Source organism: Elephas maximus, chromosome 22 (genome assembly GCF_024166365.1).
Source record: "Elephas maximus indicus isolate mEleMax1 chromosome 22, mEleMax1 primary haplotype, whole genome shotgun sequence".
NCBI lineage: Eukaryota > Metazoa > Chordata > Mammalia > Proboscidea > Elephantidae > Elephas > Elephas maximus.
In genome coordinates, this window is record NC_064840.1 from 15,786,974 (window position 1) to 15,807,600 (window position 20,627).

The following is a 20,627-nucleotide window of genomic DNA, read 5'->3' on the forward strand; positions in this document are numbered from 1 at the left end:
ATATCCTTTGCCCATTTTTAATTGGGTTGTCTTTTTGTAGTTGAGTTTTTGCAGTATCATGTAGATTTTAGAGATCAGACACTGACTGGAAATGTCATAGCTAAAAACTTTCTTCCCAGTCTGTAGGTAATCCTTTTACTCTTTTGCTGAAGTCTTTGGATGAGCATAGGTGCTTGATTTTAAGGAATGCCCAATTATCAAGTTTCTCTTCTGCATTGTTAGTAATGTTTTGTATAATGTTTATGCCATGTATTAGGGCTCCTAGCATTGTCCTTATTTTTTCTTCCACGATCTTTATCATTTTATTTAGATTTTATATTTAGGTCTTTGATCCATTTTGAGTTAGTTTTTGTGCACGGTGTGAGGTATGGGTCTTGTTTCATTTTTTTGCAGATTAATATCCAGTTACGCCAGGACCATTTGTTAAAGAGACTATCTTTTCCCCATTTAACTGACTTTGGGTCTTTGTCAAAAATCATCTGCTCATATGTGAATGGATTTATGTCTGGATTCTTAATTCTGTTCCATTGGTCTATGTATCTGTTGTTGTACCAATACCAGGCTGTTTTGACTACTGTGGCAGTATAATAGGCTCTAAAATCAGGTAGAGTGAGGCCTTCCACTTTGTTCTTCTTTTTCCGTAATGCTTTACTTAACTTGGGCCTCTTTCCCTTCCATATGAAGTTGGTGATTTAAATTTTATTTAATTTTAATTAACTTAAATTTAACTAGTTAATTGTGGCTTGTGGCCTCTGTGCTGAACAGTTAGCAGAAAGTAAGATTAATCTCTTTTTATTTCCCTTTATATAGTTCCTTACTATCTCACTTCTTATTGCTGCTAATTTCTGAACTACTTACGTAAATCCAAATACACAGAGGTATTTCATCAAATTAATAATTTCTGTCTTCTCTCAACATAATGTATACTTTCAGCTGATTGATTCTACAAAAGGTGTGGCAGCTTACAATTCACTTTAAGTATATTTCCTGGCATCATTCTAGGTACTAGCTGTAAACTACAAAGAGGCTACAGTAGAATTACAATGTTTAGGTGTAAAAACACTGGTTGTTAGACTCTAGTCTTTCTGGCTTGCTGACATGACTATGACCCATGAAGAGTACTAATTGGCAGTACCACAGTTTCCATAACAGAATTCTTCATAATTCACTCCTCCATTCATTCATTCAACAAATACTCACTGAGTGTTCACAATTTGTCAGATGTTGGATTAAGTGCTGGGGATGGAACTGTATGTCCAGTACCTGTATTTCCCCTAATACAACAGATAGTAATAAAACTAAAACCACAACAAACGAATGTAAAATCACAACTGAGACATGAAGGATAAAGAAGGGCATGCGTTACCTCGAGAATCAAAAATGGTTAGGGAAGTCAGAAAAGGCTTCTCTGAAGAAATGAGGCTTAAACTGAGAGCTAAAGGATAAACAGGAGTTAAGATGGTAGACAATCAAACGAAAGCAATTATAGCTAGAGCAGTGAGAGTGAGAGAATGCAGTTCAGTGACCATATCACGAAGGGGCTTGTAGGCTGGCCACATCACAGATTTTGATTTTTAGCCTGAGAACAACGGAGAGTCTCTGAAGGCTTATAACAAAAGGGAGATCAGATTTACAGGTTTGTTTTTTCTCCCAAGCCCACCACGGTGTGAAGAAGACTGGAGAGAAACCAGAGCAGATGCACAGAGATCAGTTAGGGGGTTATTGCAGTTGTCCAACTAAGAGATGTTAGAATCGTCTTGCTTATAGTGGTACAAATAATAAGAGGAAGAATCTAGTAATAATGAGGGAGGAACTACACATGTAAATATTACTGTGGCCAGTGAGAAAATCCATCTTTATGTGACCACTATAAATAATAGGTTAAAGCATTTTTATAAGTTTTATACTAATGTGTCAGTAAATTTCCTTTCATCTGTTATTTCAGGGCTATGGGTTTATAAGGAGCCTTAGTGGTACAGTGGTTAAGAGCTTCGCAGCTAACCAAAAGGTCAGCAGTTCGAATCCACCAGCAGCTCCTTGGAAACCCTATGGGGCAGTTCTAGTGTGTCCTATAGGGTAGCTATAAGTCAGAACCGACTTGATGGCAATGGGTTTGGTATGGGCCTATACGATTCACTTTTGTATATGGGCAGTACCTAGTTAATGATTATATTTCAATATCAAAGCCACCTAGGTATCTTTATAATTTCTACAAATAATACATATTTAGCGTCTACCTTAAAGCTGCAAAGATAAGGAGGCAGGACTTAGGCCAAAAAGCAAATAAATCATCAGGTCTTCTGTAGCCGACTATGAGATACATCTCACTTTGCCCCTAGTACAAATGTCCTGGTAGTAAGTTTTAAAACATGGTTGGTTTATTGTACTCATACTAAAACCCTGGAACTTTGAGAAGGCCCTGGCTGCTTTTTAAAACAGAAGAGTCAAATAGAGATTGGAACCATCCTCTGACTAGCCAAGAGAGATTCTGAGAGGAAGAATTAGCTAAAAAGTAATATAAGAAAAGTAAAAAAAGATGACTGAATAATGTATCTCTGCGCAAAATAAAAAGATCACAACAAATATATACAGAATGTTTCCATTTTTGGAAGTTCAAAACTAGTCAAAACCAACTACATTGTTTAGGGGTCCAGAAGTAAGTGGGCTATGTACAAAGAAAAGCAAGAAAATAATCAGCATGAAAATCAGCTTAGTGAATAGTCCTAAGGGGAGGAAAAAGATCATGACTGAGGAGGATATAAGAGAGGCTTCTGGGGTACTGGTATATTTTATTTCTTGATCTGCATGCTGGTTATACAGGGATTTGATTTTTAATTATTCTTTAAACTACGGATTAAAAATATGTGCGCGTACTATATACATTTCTGTGTGTATATTTACCATTTAAAATGCTTTTTTTTTTTTTTAAAGTGTCTCTGTGAATAACAAAGACTGTATTTTGATTGGGCCTTAAGCACTACTCGGAGCCCAAAGACTAACATAAGAATGTTAACTAGAAAATCAGTTTTCAGCCCTGGAAGATCAGTTAATGATAAAATGAATCTGAATGGCAGCCGAGTATTAAACGGGGCTGAGGGCGGAGCAGTCGTGGTAGTGCTGAGCACAGATGCCAAATGATGAGGGAGGGTTCACGGAAAACTCAGGCTGAAAATGTGATTAGAAACAAAAGGGATGAGCTAAAGATGCAATACTTAAAACCTGGTTTGGAAGGAAAACTAATAAGAACTACCTAGATGGCAGAACATGAAGGACCAAGTTAAAAAAAAAAAAAGTTAAAGCAACAGTCAAATGTTGGTTTACATGTACATATATCTTTTACATAATCTTGTTTGAGATACACACACGTACATGCACATGCACACACACACACACACATATATATCTTAAACAAGATTTGATAACAGACTTGGAGAAGAAATAGGTAATAATTAATACTTAACATATTACTTGCTTTAATAGACTAATACTTTTAAGGAAATGTTTCTTACTTGGGTGAAACAAACTTCTAAGGCTATCTAGATTAAATTACAGAACTACAGTTTATGTGAAGAAGTTCAAGTGAATAAGCTGTGTTAACATTTCAGTTGTTTCTCATTCTTCTCATAAGAAGACAGTCAAATCCTTGGAATTTAAGCTGATTCTAGGGGGCAAAGTCTTGTACTCCTTAAGTTAAAATATTGACTTGATGTCTCTGCACTACAAATCTTTGTCAGTCCATCTGTCTGAGTACCTGTCTTTCCCTCCATCCATCCATTCCTCCATCCATCCATGCAACATTTATTGAGTTTTACTATATGGCAGGCATTATACTAGTTGCTGGGGATACAGCAATGAACAAAATGGACACAATCCCTGTTCTTACGGAGCTTATTATTTAGTGGGAGGAACACAAATGAATCAAAAATACTCATACATAGTTATTTAATTACAACTGTGACAAATGCAATAAAGTATAAGCACAGGGTGTGGTGACATCATAAAAAAAAGAAAGTGTTGGAGGGTTCAACAGGAAAGTAACTCTTAAGCTGAGACCTGTAGGATAAACAAGAGTTAGAAAGGGATGAGGATGCAATGTGCAAAGTTTTCTAGGTGAAGGGACAATATATAAGGCCCTGAGGCATGAAAAAGCTTGGCATATTATAGAAATGCCTGGGGCTCAACTTCAAACTTATCACTGTTTTATAGGACCTGGACAGCAGACTCAGCTGATTTATATATCACTGACTTGGAGTCCTGGTGGTGCAGTGGTTAAGAGCTGCGGCTGCTACTAAAAAGGTCGACAGTTCGAATCTCCTAGCAGCTCCTTGGACACCCTATGGTGCAGTTTTCTACCCTGTCATATAGGGTTGCTATGAGTCGGAATTGACTCAACAGCAAAAGGTTTGGGTTTTGATTTGGATAACGCCTAGAATCCTGGGGCCAGCTTTTCAGCAATGCCACTTTGCCCCTACTGTAGATATCCCTCAATTTGTAGAACAAATATTAAAACCAAGTACATTTTACCAGTGATAGCCAGAATGTATAGCATTCTAAATTTCTTAATCTGATTTATCTAAATGATTCTTTTTAATTACTTACAAAATAAACTGCTCCAAAACTTCCATGTCCAATTTCATGCAAGCCAATAAAAAGCTCTTCAGGATCATCTTTGTGGAACAGTTCAGCAATCTCTGGGTCCTTTGGCACCCCTTTAGGCATGATGACGAGTATCGCGAGCACTTTACTTTTTGCTACCCCAGTCAGCTTTATCTCTCACTGACATATATTCTTTTGGTAAATCCTCAGCACCTGCAGAGAAATGAGGTTTGCCGTTAACTTATTTCTAACATATTTTGTTTCAGGGTGATACAAATAAAAATTAATATTAAAAAAGCATCTTTGTCTTGAAACTCAATAATAAAAAGACAAACGAAAAACCAAACCTACTGCTGCTGATTCAATTCCGACTCATGGCATCCCTACAGGACAGAGTAGAACTGCCCCATAGGGTTTCTGAGGCTGTAAATCTTTGCAGAAGCAGACTGCCACATCTTTCTCCCACAGAGCGGCTGGTGGGTTCAAATCGCTGACCTTTTGGTTAGCAGCAGAGTGCTTTAACCACTTTGCCACCAGGGCTTGTAAAAAGACAAGTAACCTCAAATAAAAAAAATAGGTAAAAGATCTGAATAGACAGTTTTCCATGGAAGAACACATGAAATGATGCTCAACATCATTAATCACGGGAAAATGCAGACTAAAACCACAATGAGATGCCATTTCACATCCATTAGGATGGCTAAAATAAAAAAAAAAAATGAGATAATAAGTGTTGGTGAGGATGTGGAAAAACTGGAACGCTTGAACGCTGCTGGTGAGTATGTAAAATGCTGCAGCTATTCTGGAAAACAGTTCCTCAAAAAGTTAGACATAGAATTACCACCTAGCCCCGTAATTCCACTCCTAGGTATATACCCAAGAGAAATGAAAACATATGTCCACCAAAACTTGTACACGAATATTCATAGCAGCATTATCATAAAGTCAGAAGAGAAACAATCCATATGTCCATCAACTGATGAACTGATACGTGGCAAATCCATATAATGTAATATTATTCAGCCATAAAAAAGGAACAAATTACTGATATATGCTATGACATGAATGAAACTTGAAAGTATTATGGTAAGTGAAAGAAGCTGGCCAGAAAAGGTCACATATTGTAAGATCCCATTCATAATGAATGTCCAGAATAAGTAAATTCACTGAGACGAAAAAGGGTTTGGGTATATCAAATGGGTATAAAGGATATGGGATTTCTTTGTGGGGGGATGAAAAGGTTCCAAAATCGATTGTGGCAATGGTTGCACAGCTCTGTGAATATGCTAAAAACCACTGAATTATATACTTTAAAGGGATGAATTGTGTGGTATGTAAGTTATATCTCAAAAAGGTTGTTATCAAGAAAAGCACTTCTGGTCTAACTAATAATGAGATAAATAATAACAACTAACATTAATTAATTAAGCACTATTTTTTTTATGTGTCAGACGGAAACCCTGGTGGCGTAGTGGTTAAGTGCTACGGCTGCTAACCAAAAGTTCAGCAGTTCGAATCTGCCAGGCGCTCCTTGGAAACTCTATGGGGCAGTTCTACTCTGTCCTATAGGGTCGCTATGAGTCGGAATCGACTCGACGGCACTGGTACTGGGTGGGTTTTATGTGTCAGACAACACTAAAAACCTTACACAGATTGTCTCCTTTAATCCCCACAACAGCTTCATCAGGTAGAGACTTTATTATCCTAATTTTATAGAGGAAACAAAGACTTTGAGAAGTAAAACTGCTTCCTCGGAGTCAGAAATCCAGCATTTGTCAGAACTGAAACTCAAACCCAGATATGTCTAACTATAAAGTCCATGCTCTTAACTAATATTAATTAAACATACAGTAGTATAGGTATTTAAATAACTCTTTATCAACCGCTGGAAAAAAATGCAATAATTTGGAGGCTTTGCTAAATGTCCACTTAAAATGGCAAGTTATTCTGCAGCTATACAAAACATTCTGAATTCAAAGTTTCTATCGATAAAAGAACATCATTTTGACATGCTTGTACGCTATCTGTGAAAGATAAAATGCTTTCCTCCTAAGATCAGAAACAAGGAAAGGATGAATGCTCTCTACACTTCTTTTCAAAATTGTGTTGATGTTCTAGACAGTGTGATAAGGCAAGAAAAAAGAAATAAAAAGCATTAAGAAAGGAAGAAGTAAGACTACTTTTACTGACAGACAACAATCATCTATGTAGAAAATTCTAATGAAATCTGTAAAAAGCTACTAGAACTAATAAGTGAGTTTAGCAAAGTTATAGACTACAAGGTCAATATATAAAAATAAATTATACTTCTACATATGAACACTTGGAAAATCAAATTTTAAAAATATTTTAAAATAGCATCAAATATATGAAATTCTTAGGGATAAGTCTAACAAAAGATACGCAAGATTTGCACTGAAAGCTACAAAGCAACAGTGAGAGAAATAAAAGATCGTGAACAGACATACTGTTTTTATGGGTCAGAAAACTCAACACTGAGTCTTCTTGCCAATTGGAAATTGAAGATAATGTCTAAGAAATTTACAAATTGATGAAAGTACGTCAACCCAGAAAGCTCGGCAGACCCCAAAGAGGATAAGTTCAAAGAAAAACACATGGAAGTATATCATAATTCAACTTCTGTGAACCAAAGATAGAAAATCCCTAAAAGGAGACAAAGAAAAAAAGACACATTCAGAGAACGAAGAAGAATGACAGCTGATTTCGCATCAAAAACAGTGAAAGCCAGGAAACAATGAAATGACATCAGTAAAATGCTAAAAGTAAAGCAAACAAAACTCATTCAGACCAGCAGTCAATATCGAATAAAAATATCTTTTAAAAATTTAGTGTAATCAAACAGGCAACCAAACCAAAAAACTCAGTGCCATTGAGTCGATTCTGACTCACAGCGACCCTATAGGACAGAGTAGAACTGCCCCATAGGGTTTCCAAGGAGTGCCTGGCAGATTTGAACTGCCGGCCCTTTGGTTAGCAGCCGTAGCACTTTACCACTACGCCACCAGGGTTTCCAAGCTGGCAACAGCAACTTGAAATATTAGATAGGAACCTTAGGGCACAGTGAATTTATGTTAAAGGCAGAGGAACAACTCAGAAAAGGAAGGTGAGAATGGTTGCACAACTCAAAGAATGTAATCATTGTTACTAAATGGTACATGTAGAAACTGTTGAATTGGTGTATGGTTTGCCGTGTATATTCTCAACAACAACAAAATAAAATTAAAAACAAATGGAACTTGAGAAACTGATTCTAAAAGTCATAAAAATGCAAAATAACCAAAACAACTTTGAAAAATTGGAGTGTTAACATAGTATAATTTCAAGACTTATTATAAAGCTGTATAGCTTCAAGGCAGTATAATGCTGTAAAGATAAATGGTGTAAAGATGAACTTGAGAAACTGATTCTAAAATTCATAAAAATGCAAAATAACTGAAACAACTTTGAAAAATTGGAGGGTTAACATAGTCTAACTTCAAGACTTATTATAAAGATATAGTTTCAAGGCAGTATGATAACAACGTAAAGATAAACAAGTAGATCAAAGCAACAGAGCAGAAAATCCAGAAACAAGCCCACATATTTGCCCACATATTTATGGACAAGTGAGTTTTGATAAAAGTGCAAAGGCAATTTGATGAAGAAAGAATAGTCTTCCACAAATGGTGGTGGAACAACTGGATTTCCAAATACAAGACAAAAGATCTCCAATTCATGCTGATGCCATATATAAAAATTAACTCCAAATCAGTCATAGAAGTAAGCATAAAGTAAAAGTAAAACATACAATTATAAAGCTTCTAGAGGAAAATCCTTGTAATTGTGGTTTGGGCAACAATTTTTAGACAAAAACAAAAGCACAATCTATAAATGAAAAAATCAATAATTAGACTTCATCAAAATTTTTAAATGTCTGCTTTTTGAAAGACATTGTTAAGAGAATGAAAAGGCAAACCTCAGATCGCTTTGTAAAACATGTATCTCATAATGGACTTGTATTCAGAAGACATAAAGAACCCTCAAAACTTAATAATAAAAACCCCAATTTTAAAAATGGGCAAAAGATTTAAATAGATACTTCAACAAGGAAGATACATGGATGGAAAATAAACAAATGAAAAGATGCTCAATATCATTATTCACTCAAAAAAAACAAAAAAAACAAAAAAACCCCAAACTTGTTGCCTTTGAGTCGATTCCAACTCATAGCGACCTTATATTCACTAGGGAGATGTAAAACTACGAGATGCTACTACACACTTAATAGCTAAGATTATAAAGATTGATCATACCAAGTTATGGCAAAGATGTAGAGGAACCAGATCTTTCATACACTGCAGGTGGGAATGTAAATGGTAATAACCACTTTGGAAAAGTTTGGTAGTATCTTAAAAAGTTAAACATATACCACCTACCATATGATTCAGCCATTCCACTCCTAACCATTCACCCAAGAAACAAGAAAGTATATGCCAAACAAAGCCCTGTACACAAATGTTCACAGCAGTTTTATTTTTAATGGCCCAAGTTGGAAACAATCCAAATGTCTATCAACAGATGAATGGATTAACAATCCGTGGTATGTGCATACAGTGGAATGCAACTCAGCAATAAGATGAACTGATTTCATGCTACAACATGGGTGAATCTCAAAATAATTATGCCGAATGAAAGATGCCAGACAAAAGAGTACATACTTTATGATTTCATTTATATTAGGTTCTAGAAAATAAAAACTAATCTGAAGTGACAGAAAGCATATCAGTGGCTGCCTGGGGACAGGGTGAGAGTGAGGAAAGGTGCGATGGAGGGATTAAAAAGGCGCATGAGAAAGCTTTTAGGAGTGATCAAAATGGTTATTATCTTCATCATGGTGATGGTTTCACAGACATATAAACATGTTAAGGCATACTGAGCTTTTTAAAAATGTTCAGATTATTGTATGTTAATTATACATCAATAATGTTATAATTAAAAGACACAATAAACAAAATTGAAAGGAAAATAAAATTGAAAAATTATTGCAAAATATGTGCCAGTTAAAGTTATTCTTGACTCAGACAGGGGGCACATACATGCATATCCATCCACCTGAACATTCAAATGACAAAGGACATAAATAGGAAACTCAAAAAAGAAATACCAGTGGCCAACAATGATATGAAACATACGTAACTTCGCTATTAAAGAAGTAAAAACTAAAATAATAAGATACCTCTTTTCATCCACTGAATTGGAAAAGTAATAGAAGAAAAAGATATATACTTTTTGGAGCGAGCATAAGGAAATGGTCATTTTTATACGCTGCCAGAAAAACGGAATAGGTATACTCTTTGACTCTATAACACTCTTCCAGGAATTTACACTAGTCAGTTTTTAATCTTTTTTTTTTTTTTTAGCAAAAGATACAGCACAGGAGGCAACAGACACTGAAGACAGGCAACACGGCTCCGTTCATCTGTAAGTCTGGGATTTTTCTTGGAGGCTTCTATTTTATCTGAAATAGGTCCTGGGATTTCAGGTATTTTTTTTTATTTCCTTTTTTTTGCTTCTCTGTATTTTCTAAATTTTCTGCAAACCTGTATCACTTCTGTAATCAAGAAAAAAGTTACGCCAAAACGTCTATGTAATTTCAAAGTCTAAATTATAAAGTACAATAAAAATGGCAAAATATAATTTTCCCAGAAAATAATTTGATAACAGGAATCAAGAAACTGTAAGCAAGCTCATTTCTTTTAACTAAGTCATTCTTTTTAACTGTAAACTATAACTAAGCATAACTAAAATCTATAAGCAAATAATTAGAAGCTCAGAATTTTTATAAAGGAATATTTTATCCCAATTTTTACTATTTTTTACCTTCCCTTTTATTTTCTTATCCACCCGATATAATAAAAATCCGTTATAGGAAAACTAGAAAATAAATGTGTTCCTGTTTTATAGGAGAAAGCTAATTCATGGATTGTGAACAATACCTTTTTGTACATGACACAGAATATACTATATTGCTCAGATTCATTTTAGCAGCAACTTTTTCTCTTTTACAACTTCACTCTTTCGTATTTCTGGTGCACCTATGGAAAAAGAATAAAATGGATGTTTATAGGGGCAAAATGAAAGAAGTAATAATTGCTAATATGGTAGTTTGAAAATATTTACAAATAGAAATATAACAAAGTTAAATTTTTATCTTCATTTGTACAATAAGATTTTCACACTAAAGACATGGGCTACTCTTTTATAAGTAGTACCAGAGAAACAAATGCGTCATTGGATTTCAGAATCTCTGTCGAGGCTTTCACTGGTTGGTTTGAGTCCAGGGAAACTCAACAGAGGCAACCAGTCAACAGGCCTAATCTGACAGCAAGTGGTAATGCTACTGACTCTCTGTCAGTAAAATTTATATTTTGAATTGCTTTCCCAATAGGCATGATTTACACTGACTCATCTACCTCCCCTTTTCTAGGCATTTCTATGACGAGTCTCAGGCATTTGAGGGGTAATGACTATTTCTAATTAAAGGAGTACATGTCCAATGAAGAAAATGTAGGAAATATATACTATCACATTATAAAAACAAACAAAAATCCATATTTCCACCCAAGATGAACTCCATTAACAATTTCACACACATTTTTCCCGTGTACATATTTATTTATTCATGCTCATATTTGTTATCCAGATAAGATCATTGTACATATAATTCCGTAGTCCATCTTTTACCTAACACTACATTGTAAGCATTTGCCATGTCATCAAAAAGTGTTCAGAAAGATCATTTTAATGACTGCTCAATGGCTATGTTATGGAAGGGCCATAATTCAGTCACAACTGTTTCCCCGTAACTGGAAACCAAGGTTGTATTCAACCTTTTGTTATTTTAAAATAAAGGGTGCTTTCCTTGAGGCTGTAACAATTTAAAACTCATAACATGTACACATATCAGATGCTTGACTAGGCTTGGGGGATGAAGGCCTTCCAGGAAAAAAATGAACAAAACAACTAGAAAAAAGGTGTTAACTTTGATTTTCACATTGTCCCTGCTGAGGATGTCCTAGTGTTCTCTCATACTTCAATTTATAAACTGATCCTTTTCATTATTTTTTATTATTCCCTCTGATTCTATGGTTGTGGAGCTCTTTAGATTGATTGGTAGCTAAAGCCTGCTGGTGGCACAGTGGTTGAGAGCTTGGCTGCTAACCAAAAGGTTGGCAGTTCGAATCCACCAGCTAGCTGCTCCTTGGAAACCCTATGGGGCAGTGCTATTCTGTCCTATAAGGTTGCCGTCAGTCAGAACTGACTCAAGGGCACATATCAACAAAGCCTGCTGAATTCAGCATCACATTTTATCTAAACCAACTATCAACCAATCAACTGCCAATGTCTACATGCCTACCCTGCTCCTCTAGCAGCACTGTAGCTTCAGTGACCTAAAATATTCCTTATGGTGTTATATGATCACTAGTTGCTAAATTTCCAAGAAAGCAGTTTTAAATTAGGCATTTACTAACATCCTCATGTCCTGATTAATTTCAAATGCAGAAGATGTTCACTCCTAGAAAACAGTTTTCTCATGCTACAGACATGCACGCTCAGTAATTATTTTCTCTCTAAATATGTATCCATTATCTTACATAACTTTGTTAAAATGCATATTCTCTCCATCTTTGGTTGCACAAACCTGTAAGTGTTCTTTAAAAAAACTCTAAAACTTCTTGGAATTAAATCTTCTCAGTTGTATCTTTTTTTTTGCTGCCTGAATACTATACATTATTGAGGATGAAAACTATACTCTTGAAGTCCATCCATTAAACCCACAGGATGTTCTTATTCCATCTTATCACTCATCTTCTTTCTTCATAAAGGTCTCTTGTATTCCATGAAACTGTCATTTTCTGATTTTCCAAATTATTCCTCCTATAGCTACTGTTCTTCTCTCTGATTCCTAAATGAATGTGTTCCCCAAGGATTTGCCCTAAGTTCTCTGTGTGATTGCAAGCTGCTATCTCAACAATTTCTATCCATTTAGTGTTTTCAAGTATCACTATGTCGCTAGTCAGTCCTGATCTTTATTCTAAACTCCAGTCCCATATTTGCAAATATCTATTTGGCTTTTCCACTTAAATGGCTTACATGCAGCCCACATTAACTCTGACTCTTCCTTTTCCCTTGTCCCGTACATTCAATTAACCCCCAGTTCGGCTTCAAATATTTCTTACCTGTTTTTCCCTTCTCATGTATGCTGGCATTCATTATCTCTCTTCCTTTCTTGCTTCTGCTCTTTCATCCTCTAGTCTATCTTTTCTAGAATCCATCTTAAAAGCTCTATTACCAGATTCATTGTCTTGAAGCACAGTTTAGGTAATATCACACCTCTGTTCAACCAAAATCCTTCAATGTTTCCCCACTGCCTACAGTAGAAACCGTAGCTTTACCTAACTAACATTCAAAGTCAACCTCAAACCACTACTGGTACCATAAATTCTTAAACTTGATAATCAGGAAAAACTGAATTACTGTATGCTTACATTTTCACACTTTTGTCTTTGTTTATGTTGTTCCTTCTGCCTGGAATGTCCAAACTTCGATTACTCTCATGGTCTAGTTAAACACTATCTCTTCTACAAAACCTACCACGTTCTCCCTTTGCTACATTTTAAAATACACATATATTAGTTCTCTAAGCAGATGACAGGTGTATCTTCAGAGTAGAATACATATCTAAATCCATGATTTGATAAATCGTTATATGCCCATGACGTCTTTATATCCCACACAAGTCTGGTAAAGTCTTCTCTAGAAGTAAAACTATCCTTATTCGTGAATGACATGATCCTATACATAGAAAAAACTCAGAGACGCCACAAGAAAGTTATTGTAACTAATAGAAGGCTTCAGCAAAGTAGCAAGGTACAAGAGCAACACACAAAAATCACTTGGGTTCCTCTATACTAACAAGGAAGACTCTGAAAAGGAAATCAATACCATTTAGAATAACCCCTGAAAGCATAAAATACCTAGGAATAAAGCTAACCAGGAATGAAAAAGACTTATATAAGAAAAATTATAAAACACTACTGCAAGAAAACTAGCAGAGATCTACATTAATGGAAAAACATCCTGTGCTCATAGATTCAAAGACTTAACATTGTGAAAATGTCAATACTACCAAAAGCAATCTATAGATAAAACACAATCCCAATACAAACCCCAACATATTTTAATAAAATGGAAAAACGAATCTCCAGCTTTATAGGGAAAGGAAGGAGGCCCCAAATAGCTAAAGCAATATTGAAGAAGAACACGGTAGGAGGCCTCACACTTACTGATCTCAAAACTTACTATAAACCTACAGTAATCAAAACAACTTGGTATTGGTTCAATGACAGACATAGAGACCAACAGAATAGAATTGAGAACCCAGAAGTAAATCCATTCATCTACGGGCAGTTGATTTTCGACAAAGGGTCAAAGTCCATTCAATAGGGAAGAAACAGTCTCTTTAAAAAATGGTGCTGGCAACACTGGATATCCATAGGCAGAAAAATGAGTCAGGATCTGTAACTCACACCATGCACAGAAACTAACTCAAAATGAGTCAAAGACCTAAATGTTAAAGCTAAAACTATATAGTTCTTGGAAGATAACATAAGGTCAAAACTAGAGGACCTAATTTTTGGCAAAAATAGTCTATCAAACAAAACTAAAAATGCATAAATGATAGAAGATAAATCAGATAATTGAGACCTCCTAGAAATTAAATACTTATGCTTATCAAAAGACTTTGCCAAGAGATAAAAAGAGAATCTACAGACTGGGAAAAAATCCTTGGCAACAATATAGCTGATAAGGGTCTAATCTCTGAACTATATAGAAAACTTCAACAACTCAACGATAAAAAGACAAACAATCCAATCAAAAAATGAACAAAAAGACAGGAACAGACACTTCACCAAAAAGGACATTCAAGTGGTCAAGAAATACATGAAAAAATGCTTGTGATCATTAGCCACTACAGAGTTGCAAATCAAAACTACAATGAGATACCATCTCACCCCTACAAAAACGGCAATGATCAAAAAAACAGAAAACAACCTATGCTCATCCAAAGACTTCACCAAAAGAGTAAAAAGACTACTTACAGATTGGGAAAAAGTTTTTAGCTATGACATTTCCAATCAGCACCTGATCTCTAAAATCTACATGATACTGCAAAAACTCAACAAAAAAAAAACCAAATAACCCAATTAAAAAATGGGCAAAGGATATGAACAGGCACTTCACTGAAGAAGACATTCAGGTGGCTAACACATACATGAGGAAATGCTCATTAGCCATTAGAGAAATGCAAATCAAAACTACAATGAGATTCCATCTCACTCCAACAAGGCTGGCATTAATCCAAAAAACACAAAATAATCAACGTTGGAGAGGTTGTGGAAAGACTGGAACACTTCTACACTGCTAGTGGGAATGTACAATGGTACAACCACTTTGGAAATCAATTTGGCACTTCCTTAAAAAGCTAGAAATAGAACTACCATATGATCCAGCAATCCCACTCCTTGGAATATATCCTAGAGAAGTAAGAGCCTTTACATGAACAGATATATGCACACCCATGTTCAATGAACAGCACTGTTTACAATAGCAAAAAGATGGAAGCAACCAAGGTGCCCATCAATAGATGAATGGATACATAAATTATGGTATATTCACACAATGGAATACTATGCATCCATAAAGAACAACAGTGAATTTGTGAAACATTTCATAACAAGGAGGAATCTAGAAGGCATCATGCTGAGCGAAATTAGTCAGTTGCAAAAGGACAAATATTGTATGAGACCACTATTATAAGAACTCGAGAAATAGTTTAAACAGAGAAGAAAACATTCTTTGATGGTTACGAGAGGCGGGAGGGAGGGAAGGACAGAGAGGGGGATTCAGTAATTAGCGTAGACAAGAATTAATTTAGGTGAAGGGAAGGACAACACGCGATATAGGAAAGGTCAGCACAACTGGACTAAACCAAAAGCAAAGAAGTTTCCTGAATAAACCAAATGCTTCGAAGGCCAATGTAGCAGGGGTAGGAGTTTGGGGACCTGGTTTCAAGGGGACATCTAGGTCAATTGGCATAATAAAAACTATTAAGAAAACATTCTTCAACCCATTTTGGAGAGTGGCATCTGGAGGGTCTTAAACGCTAGTGAAAGGGCCATCTAAGATGCAACAACTGGTCTCAACCCACATGGAACAAAGGAGAATGAAGAACACCAAAGACACAAGGAAAATATGAGCCCAACAGTCAGAATGGGCCACATAAATCAGAGACTACATCAGACTGAGACCAGAAGAACTAGTTGGTGCCTGGCTACAACCAATGACTGTCATGACAGGGAGCACAACAGAGAATCCCTGAAGGAGCAGGAGAGCAGTGGGATGCAGACCCCAATTCTCGTAAAAAGACCAGACTTAATGGTCTCACTGAGACTAGAAGGACCCGAGAGGTCATGGTCCCCAGACCTTCTGTTAGCCCAAGACAGGAACTATTCCCGAAGCCAACTCTTCAGACAGGGATTGGACTGGAGTATAAGACAGAAAATGATACTGGTGAGGAGTGGGCTTCTTGGTTCAAGTAGACACACGAGACTATGTGTACAGCTCCTGTCTGGAGGGGAGATGTGGAGGCTGAGGGAGATAGAAGCTGGCTGAATGGACATGGAAATACAGGGTGGAGAGTAGGAATGTGCTGTCTCCTTAAGGGGAGAGCAACTAGGAGTATACCAAACTGAAAAACCAAACCCAGTGCCGTCGATTTGATTCCGACTCATAGTGACCCTATAGGACAGAGTAGAACTGCCCCATAGAGTTTCCAAGGAGCGCCTGGCAGATTCGAACTGCCGACCCTTTGGTTAGCAGCTGTAGCACTTAACCACTACGCCACCAGGGTTTCCAGGAGTATACAGCAAGGTGTATATAAGGTTTTATATAAGAGACTGGCTTGATTTGTAAACTTTCACTTAAAGCACAATAAAAATATAAAAAGGAAACAGAAAACAAAAATACTAGCGAGGTTGTGGGGGACTAGAACTCTTATACATTGCTGACAGGATTGTAAAATGGTACAACCACTATGAAAAACAGCATGAAGCTTTCTTAAAAAGCTAGAAGTAGAATACCTCATGATCCAGCAATCCCACTCCTAGGTATATATCCTAGAGAAATAAGAGGAGTGACATGAATAGACATATGCACACGTACATTTCGTTGCAGCATAATTCACAATAGCAAAATGACAGACACAACCTAAGTGCCAGCAATGGATGAAAGGATGAACAAACGGTGGTACATACATACATACAGTGGAATACTACACAACTATAAAGAATAACGAGCAGTCCGTGAAACATTATATAACATGGATTAATCTGGAGTATATTATGCTGAATGAAATAAGTCAATTACAAAAATACAAACATTGTATGGTTCTACTATTATTAAAAGTCAAGAATAGATACACACACAGAAAGCAAAGTTCTTTGTTGGTTACCAGGAGCAGGAGGGGGAGGGAGGGGGAATCACTTTCTAGGTGGTAGGCACTTGTTCCTTTTGGTGATGGGGAAGGCAATCCAAAATATGGGTAAAGTCAGCACAACTTGACCAAGGTAAATAAAAACACTAAGAAGTATACGAGAGGAAGGGACAATTTTGGAAAATGCTATACCATACACAATTTTGCAATAACAGTAAAAACAAACAAAAATGTGTGTGTGGTTACCTAGGTAGATACGGGTGCATATATATGTATAGGAAGGCATATGCGAGTAAATGCACGTGCACGTATAGGTATATCTGTAGGCACATGTATACACATGTTTGTGTGTGCTGCAAACATATCCACATATGTAACAAATCACATAAGGGGCACAGTTACGGAGCTTCCTAGACATATCCATACAACTCATGGGATTGGTTTACTGAGTCAAAAGGCTTGGGACCATAGTCTTGGGGACAACTTAGTCAACTGGCATAATAGTTCACAAAGATAATGTTCTATATCCACATCTGGTAAGTGGCGTCTGGGGTCTTAAAAGCTTGCAAGTGGCCATCTAAGATACAACTATTAGTCTCTATTCATATGGAGCAAAAGAGAACGAAGGAAACCAAAGGCTCAAAGAAGAAACTAGTCCATGGAACTAAGAGCCCACACGAACCACAACCTCTTCAAACCTTGAGACCAGAAGAACTAAATGGTATTTGGATACCACTGCCAACCCTCTGACGAGCGACACAGTAGAAGGTCCCGGATAGAATGGGAGAAAAATGTAGAAGAAAACTCAAGTTCCTAAAAAAGGCCAGACCTACTGGAACGACAGACAGAGACTACAGGAAACCCCGAGACTACTACGCTAAGATAAGACACCCTCTGAACTTGCAATTGAAGCTATTTCTGCAGGTCAGCTTTCAGCCAAATAATAGATTGGCTTATAAAATAAATCACCTGTGAGTAATGTGCTCCCTTAAAAAATTAACTAAATGAGACCAAATGGTCAACAGTTGCCCAAAAGCAAAGATGAGACAGCAAGGAGGGGAAGGGAAGCTAGATCAATGGAAACGGAATAAACAGAATGAAAATAATGAGATTGCTGACACATAATAAAAATTATAGCCAATGGCATGAAACAATTTGTATAAAAATTGTTAAAGGGGAACGTAATTTGCTGGGTAAACTTCCCTTTTTCATTCCATTCTTACAACTAAAAATGATAAATTAAAATTGATCCTTTCCCTAAAATGAACAAGAGCATTTTTACTTCCAAAAGGATAGTGTTTTAAGAATTGACTAAGACAAAATAATATGCATAAAGTTATTTTCCCTCTTCCTTGACCTCCTGCAACCTCAGGTATTACATTTTTAGTCAGAGCTTAGAACTGTGCCAAGAATGTAGTAATTCAGGTCTTGGGCCCTTGGGCCAACTGAACAATCCAGCTAGCTCTGAGTATATTTCGTAAGAGATGTGCAATGAAATAATTTTATCCACTCTTTATTCTAAGAAATGGAAATCTCCCAACAATGGTAAGCGGTAAATTATTTTTCACAGACATTCTAACTTAATATAATAAAGAACACATGGTACAAAGTATAAATAAAATATTCTGCAAATTTCTCTTTTCCCAGAAACTTTCAAGAAAGCTAACCCAAGGAAAATCTTAAATTGTCTTTCAGTGTTGTAATCAAACTTATTCAACAGTAAATGTGAAGTCAACTCATTTGAAAAACTCACAATATTTCAGTATTAAGAGATTAAGAGCAATAATGTCTCATACTAGAATGAACTTTAAAGATCACCCATTCAACTCCTTCTCCATCTTCTTTTATTTATTTATTTTTAACCAAATATGAGAAAAGTTAAGTGTCACATCTTAACTTTTGGGTAATGGAGTAGCGCTACCCATGCTGCACAAGTCAGACTTCAAAAAACCAAAAACTTTTCTAAACTGCTATTTTTTTGCAGTCAAGAAAATTTTAATTTAATGTAAGATTGGATTTCTGTGTCATTATTTCTCTCAAGAACTTTGTAACACTTACATACAGTGTTGGATTTAGTTCTTACGGGGACCACAACATAAACAAATTTGGGGGTCTCTTCAAGAAAAAGAAAACAAAAATCACACACAAAAATAAGTACAAGGCCTTAGAAGGCGCCGGTGCAAGTAAGGGGCCCTGAAACTTAAGCTTCACAGTAAATTGGCCTCTGTAAACTTACGTTATTCCACTTATTACCTCAGCTTCAGAGGGAAGACAGCAGGTAAGCCTCCATTTTACAGAAATGAAACTTGAAGTGTAACCATGGAACTATGTTGAAGTCACATAGTCATGACTAGAGTCACTTCACCTGACTCCCTGTCCAGTGTTTGTTGCTGTTTGGTTGTTTCTTTTCTATCGTCACCACACAGTCTCCCAACTAGCTGGAAGAGAACTATTTCCAAAGGAAGAAACAGAAAGCTGTGTTAATTAGTTGCTGCTCCTGTCTGCTGCTAATACTCTGAGGTAAGAAAACTGCTTTTGTGGCACTTTCACTTTGAAAATGAAACTACATCTCAGTTGCTTTTTATGTTGCAGTGATCATACAGCCCGTTATGATCATATATCACGGCATGTGAGAGTTGGAGAGCAATCTTAAAGATCATTTAATTTCTACTTAGCAAATAATGCAGAAGGGGCTGGGGTTTATTGATTAGCATAATAATGACAACCTTTAGATTACTCCTGAGTCAACTGACATTAAATTATGTGAAGACGGCTCTTCTTGTCACTCTTTGAGACTTTATGTACGCTAAAGAGTAAAAATATCAATTATTTTGATTTCCTTAAGAGTGTTATTTTCTTCCTCCTTTAAAAAAAATGTTTAGTTTGGGATACAGATGAGAAAGATATCCTTTGGATATCTTAAATTTAACATTGAATATCTGTGCTCTGTCTGATACTGTGATATGAGGCTAACAACTGGAAATCAATATACATCCATTTAAAAAAAAATTTTGCATGGATCTTAAAATTAAGACCAGTACAAAAATGATGCTGATATATCCATACATATTCTAAATCATTCTAACAGATCTGACTGGGCCTTTAAAGTCTCCATTTTGCACTATAACTCAATCATATATGTTGTGTTAGCATAGGAAAACTTTAAATAAATCCAACACACAATGATAATTTACTCTTTAAGACAGGGCTTCTCAAACTTGATTACTATTCAAGTTAAAAGAAAAGATTCTCAGATTCTAATATTTTCTTAAATTATTTTTAATAGCTCTATTCTTTTGATATATTCTTTCACTCAGAGAATATATAAGTGCTCACTATGTGTCCAAAACTAAACAAGATTCTTGGATCTTCCCTGCTCTTGAAGAACTTATATTCTAGTGGAGACAGACAAATAAATATTGATATGTCATGTACTAATAAATATTATGAGAGAAATAAAATAAAATGGGGTCAG

General features: G+C 36.0%; 1 protein-coding gene across 5 annotated transcripts in view; it reads right to left on the reverse strand.

Moving 5' to 3' along the window:
• TAOK3 (TAO kinase 3) overlaps positions 1-20,627 on the reverse strand; it is a 178,686-nt gene that overhangs the window by 82,704 nt on the left and 75,355 nt on the right. For 4 of the 5 annotated variants that reach the window (XM_049865543.1, XM_049865545.1, XM_049865544.1 and 1 more), the window contains 2 exons: positions 10,593-10,691; positions 4,600-4,809 (listed from right to left, as the gene is read on the reverse strand). In XM_049865543.1, the coding sequence (XP_049721500.1) occupies positions 4,600-4,719 (120 nt within the window). In that variant the 5' untranslated portion in view covers positions 4,720-4,809; positions 10,593-10,691. The remainder of the gene's footprint in view (positions 1-4,599; positions 4,810-10,592; positions 10,692-20,627) is intronic. The other variant, XM_049865548.1, reaches the window with a different exon arrangement.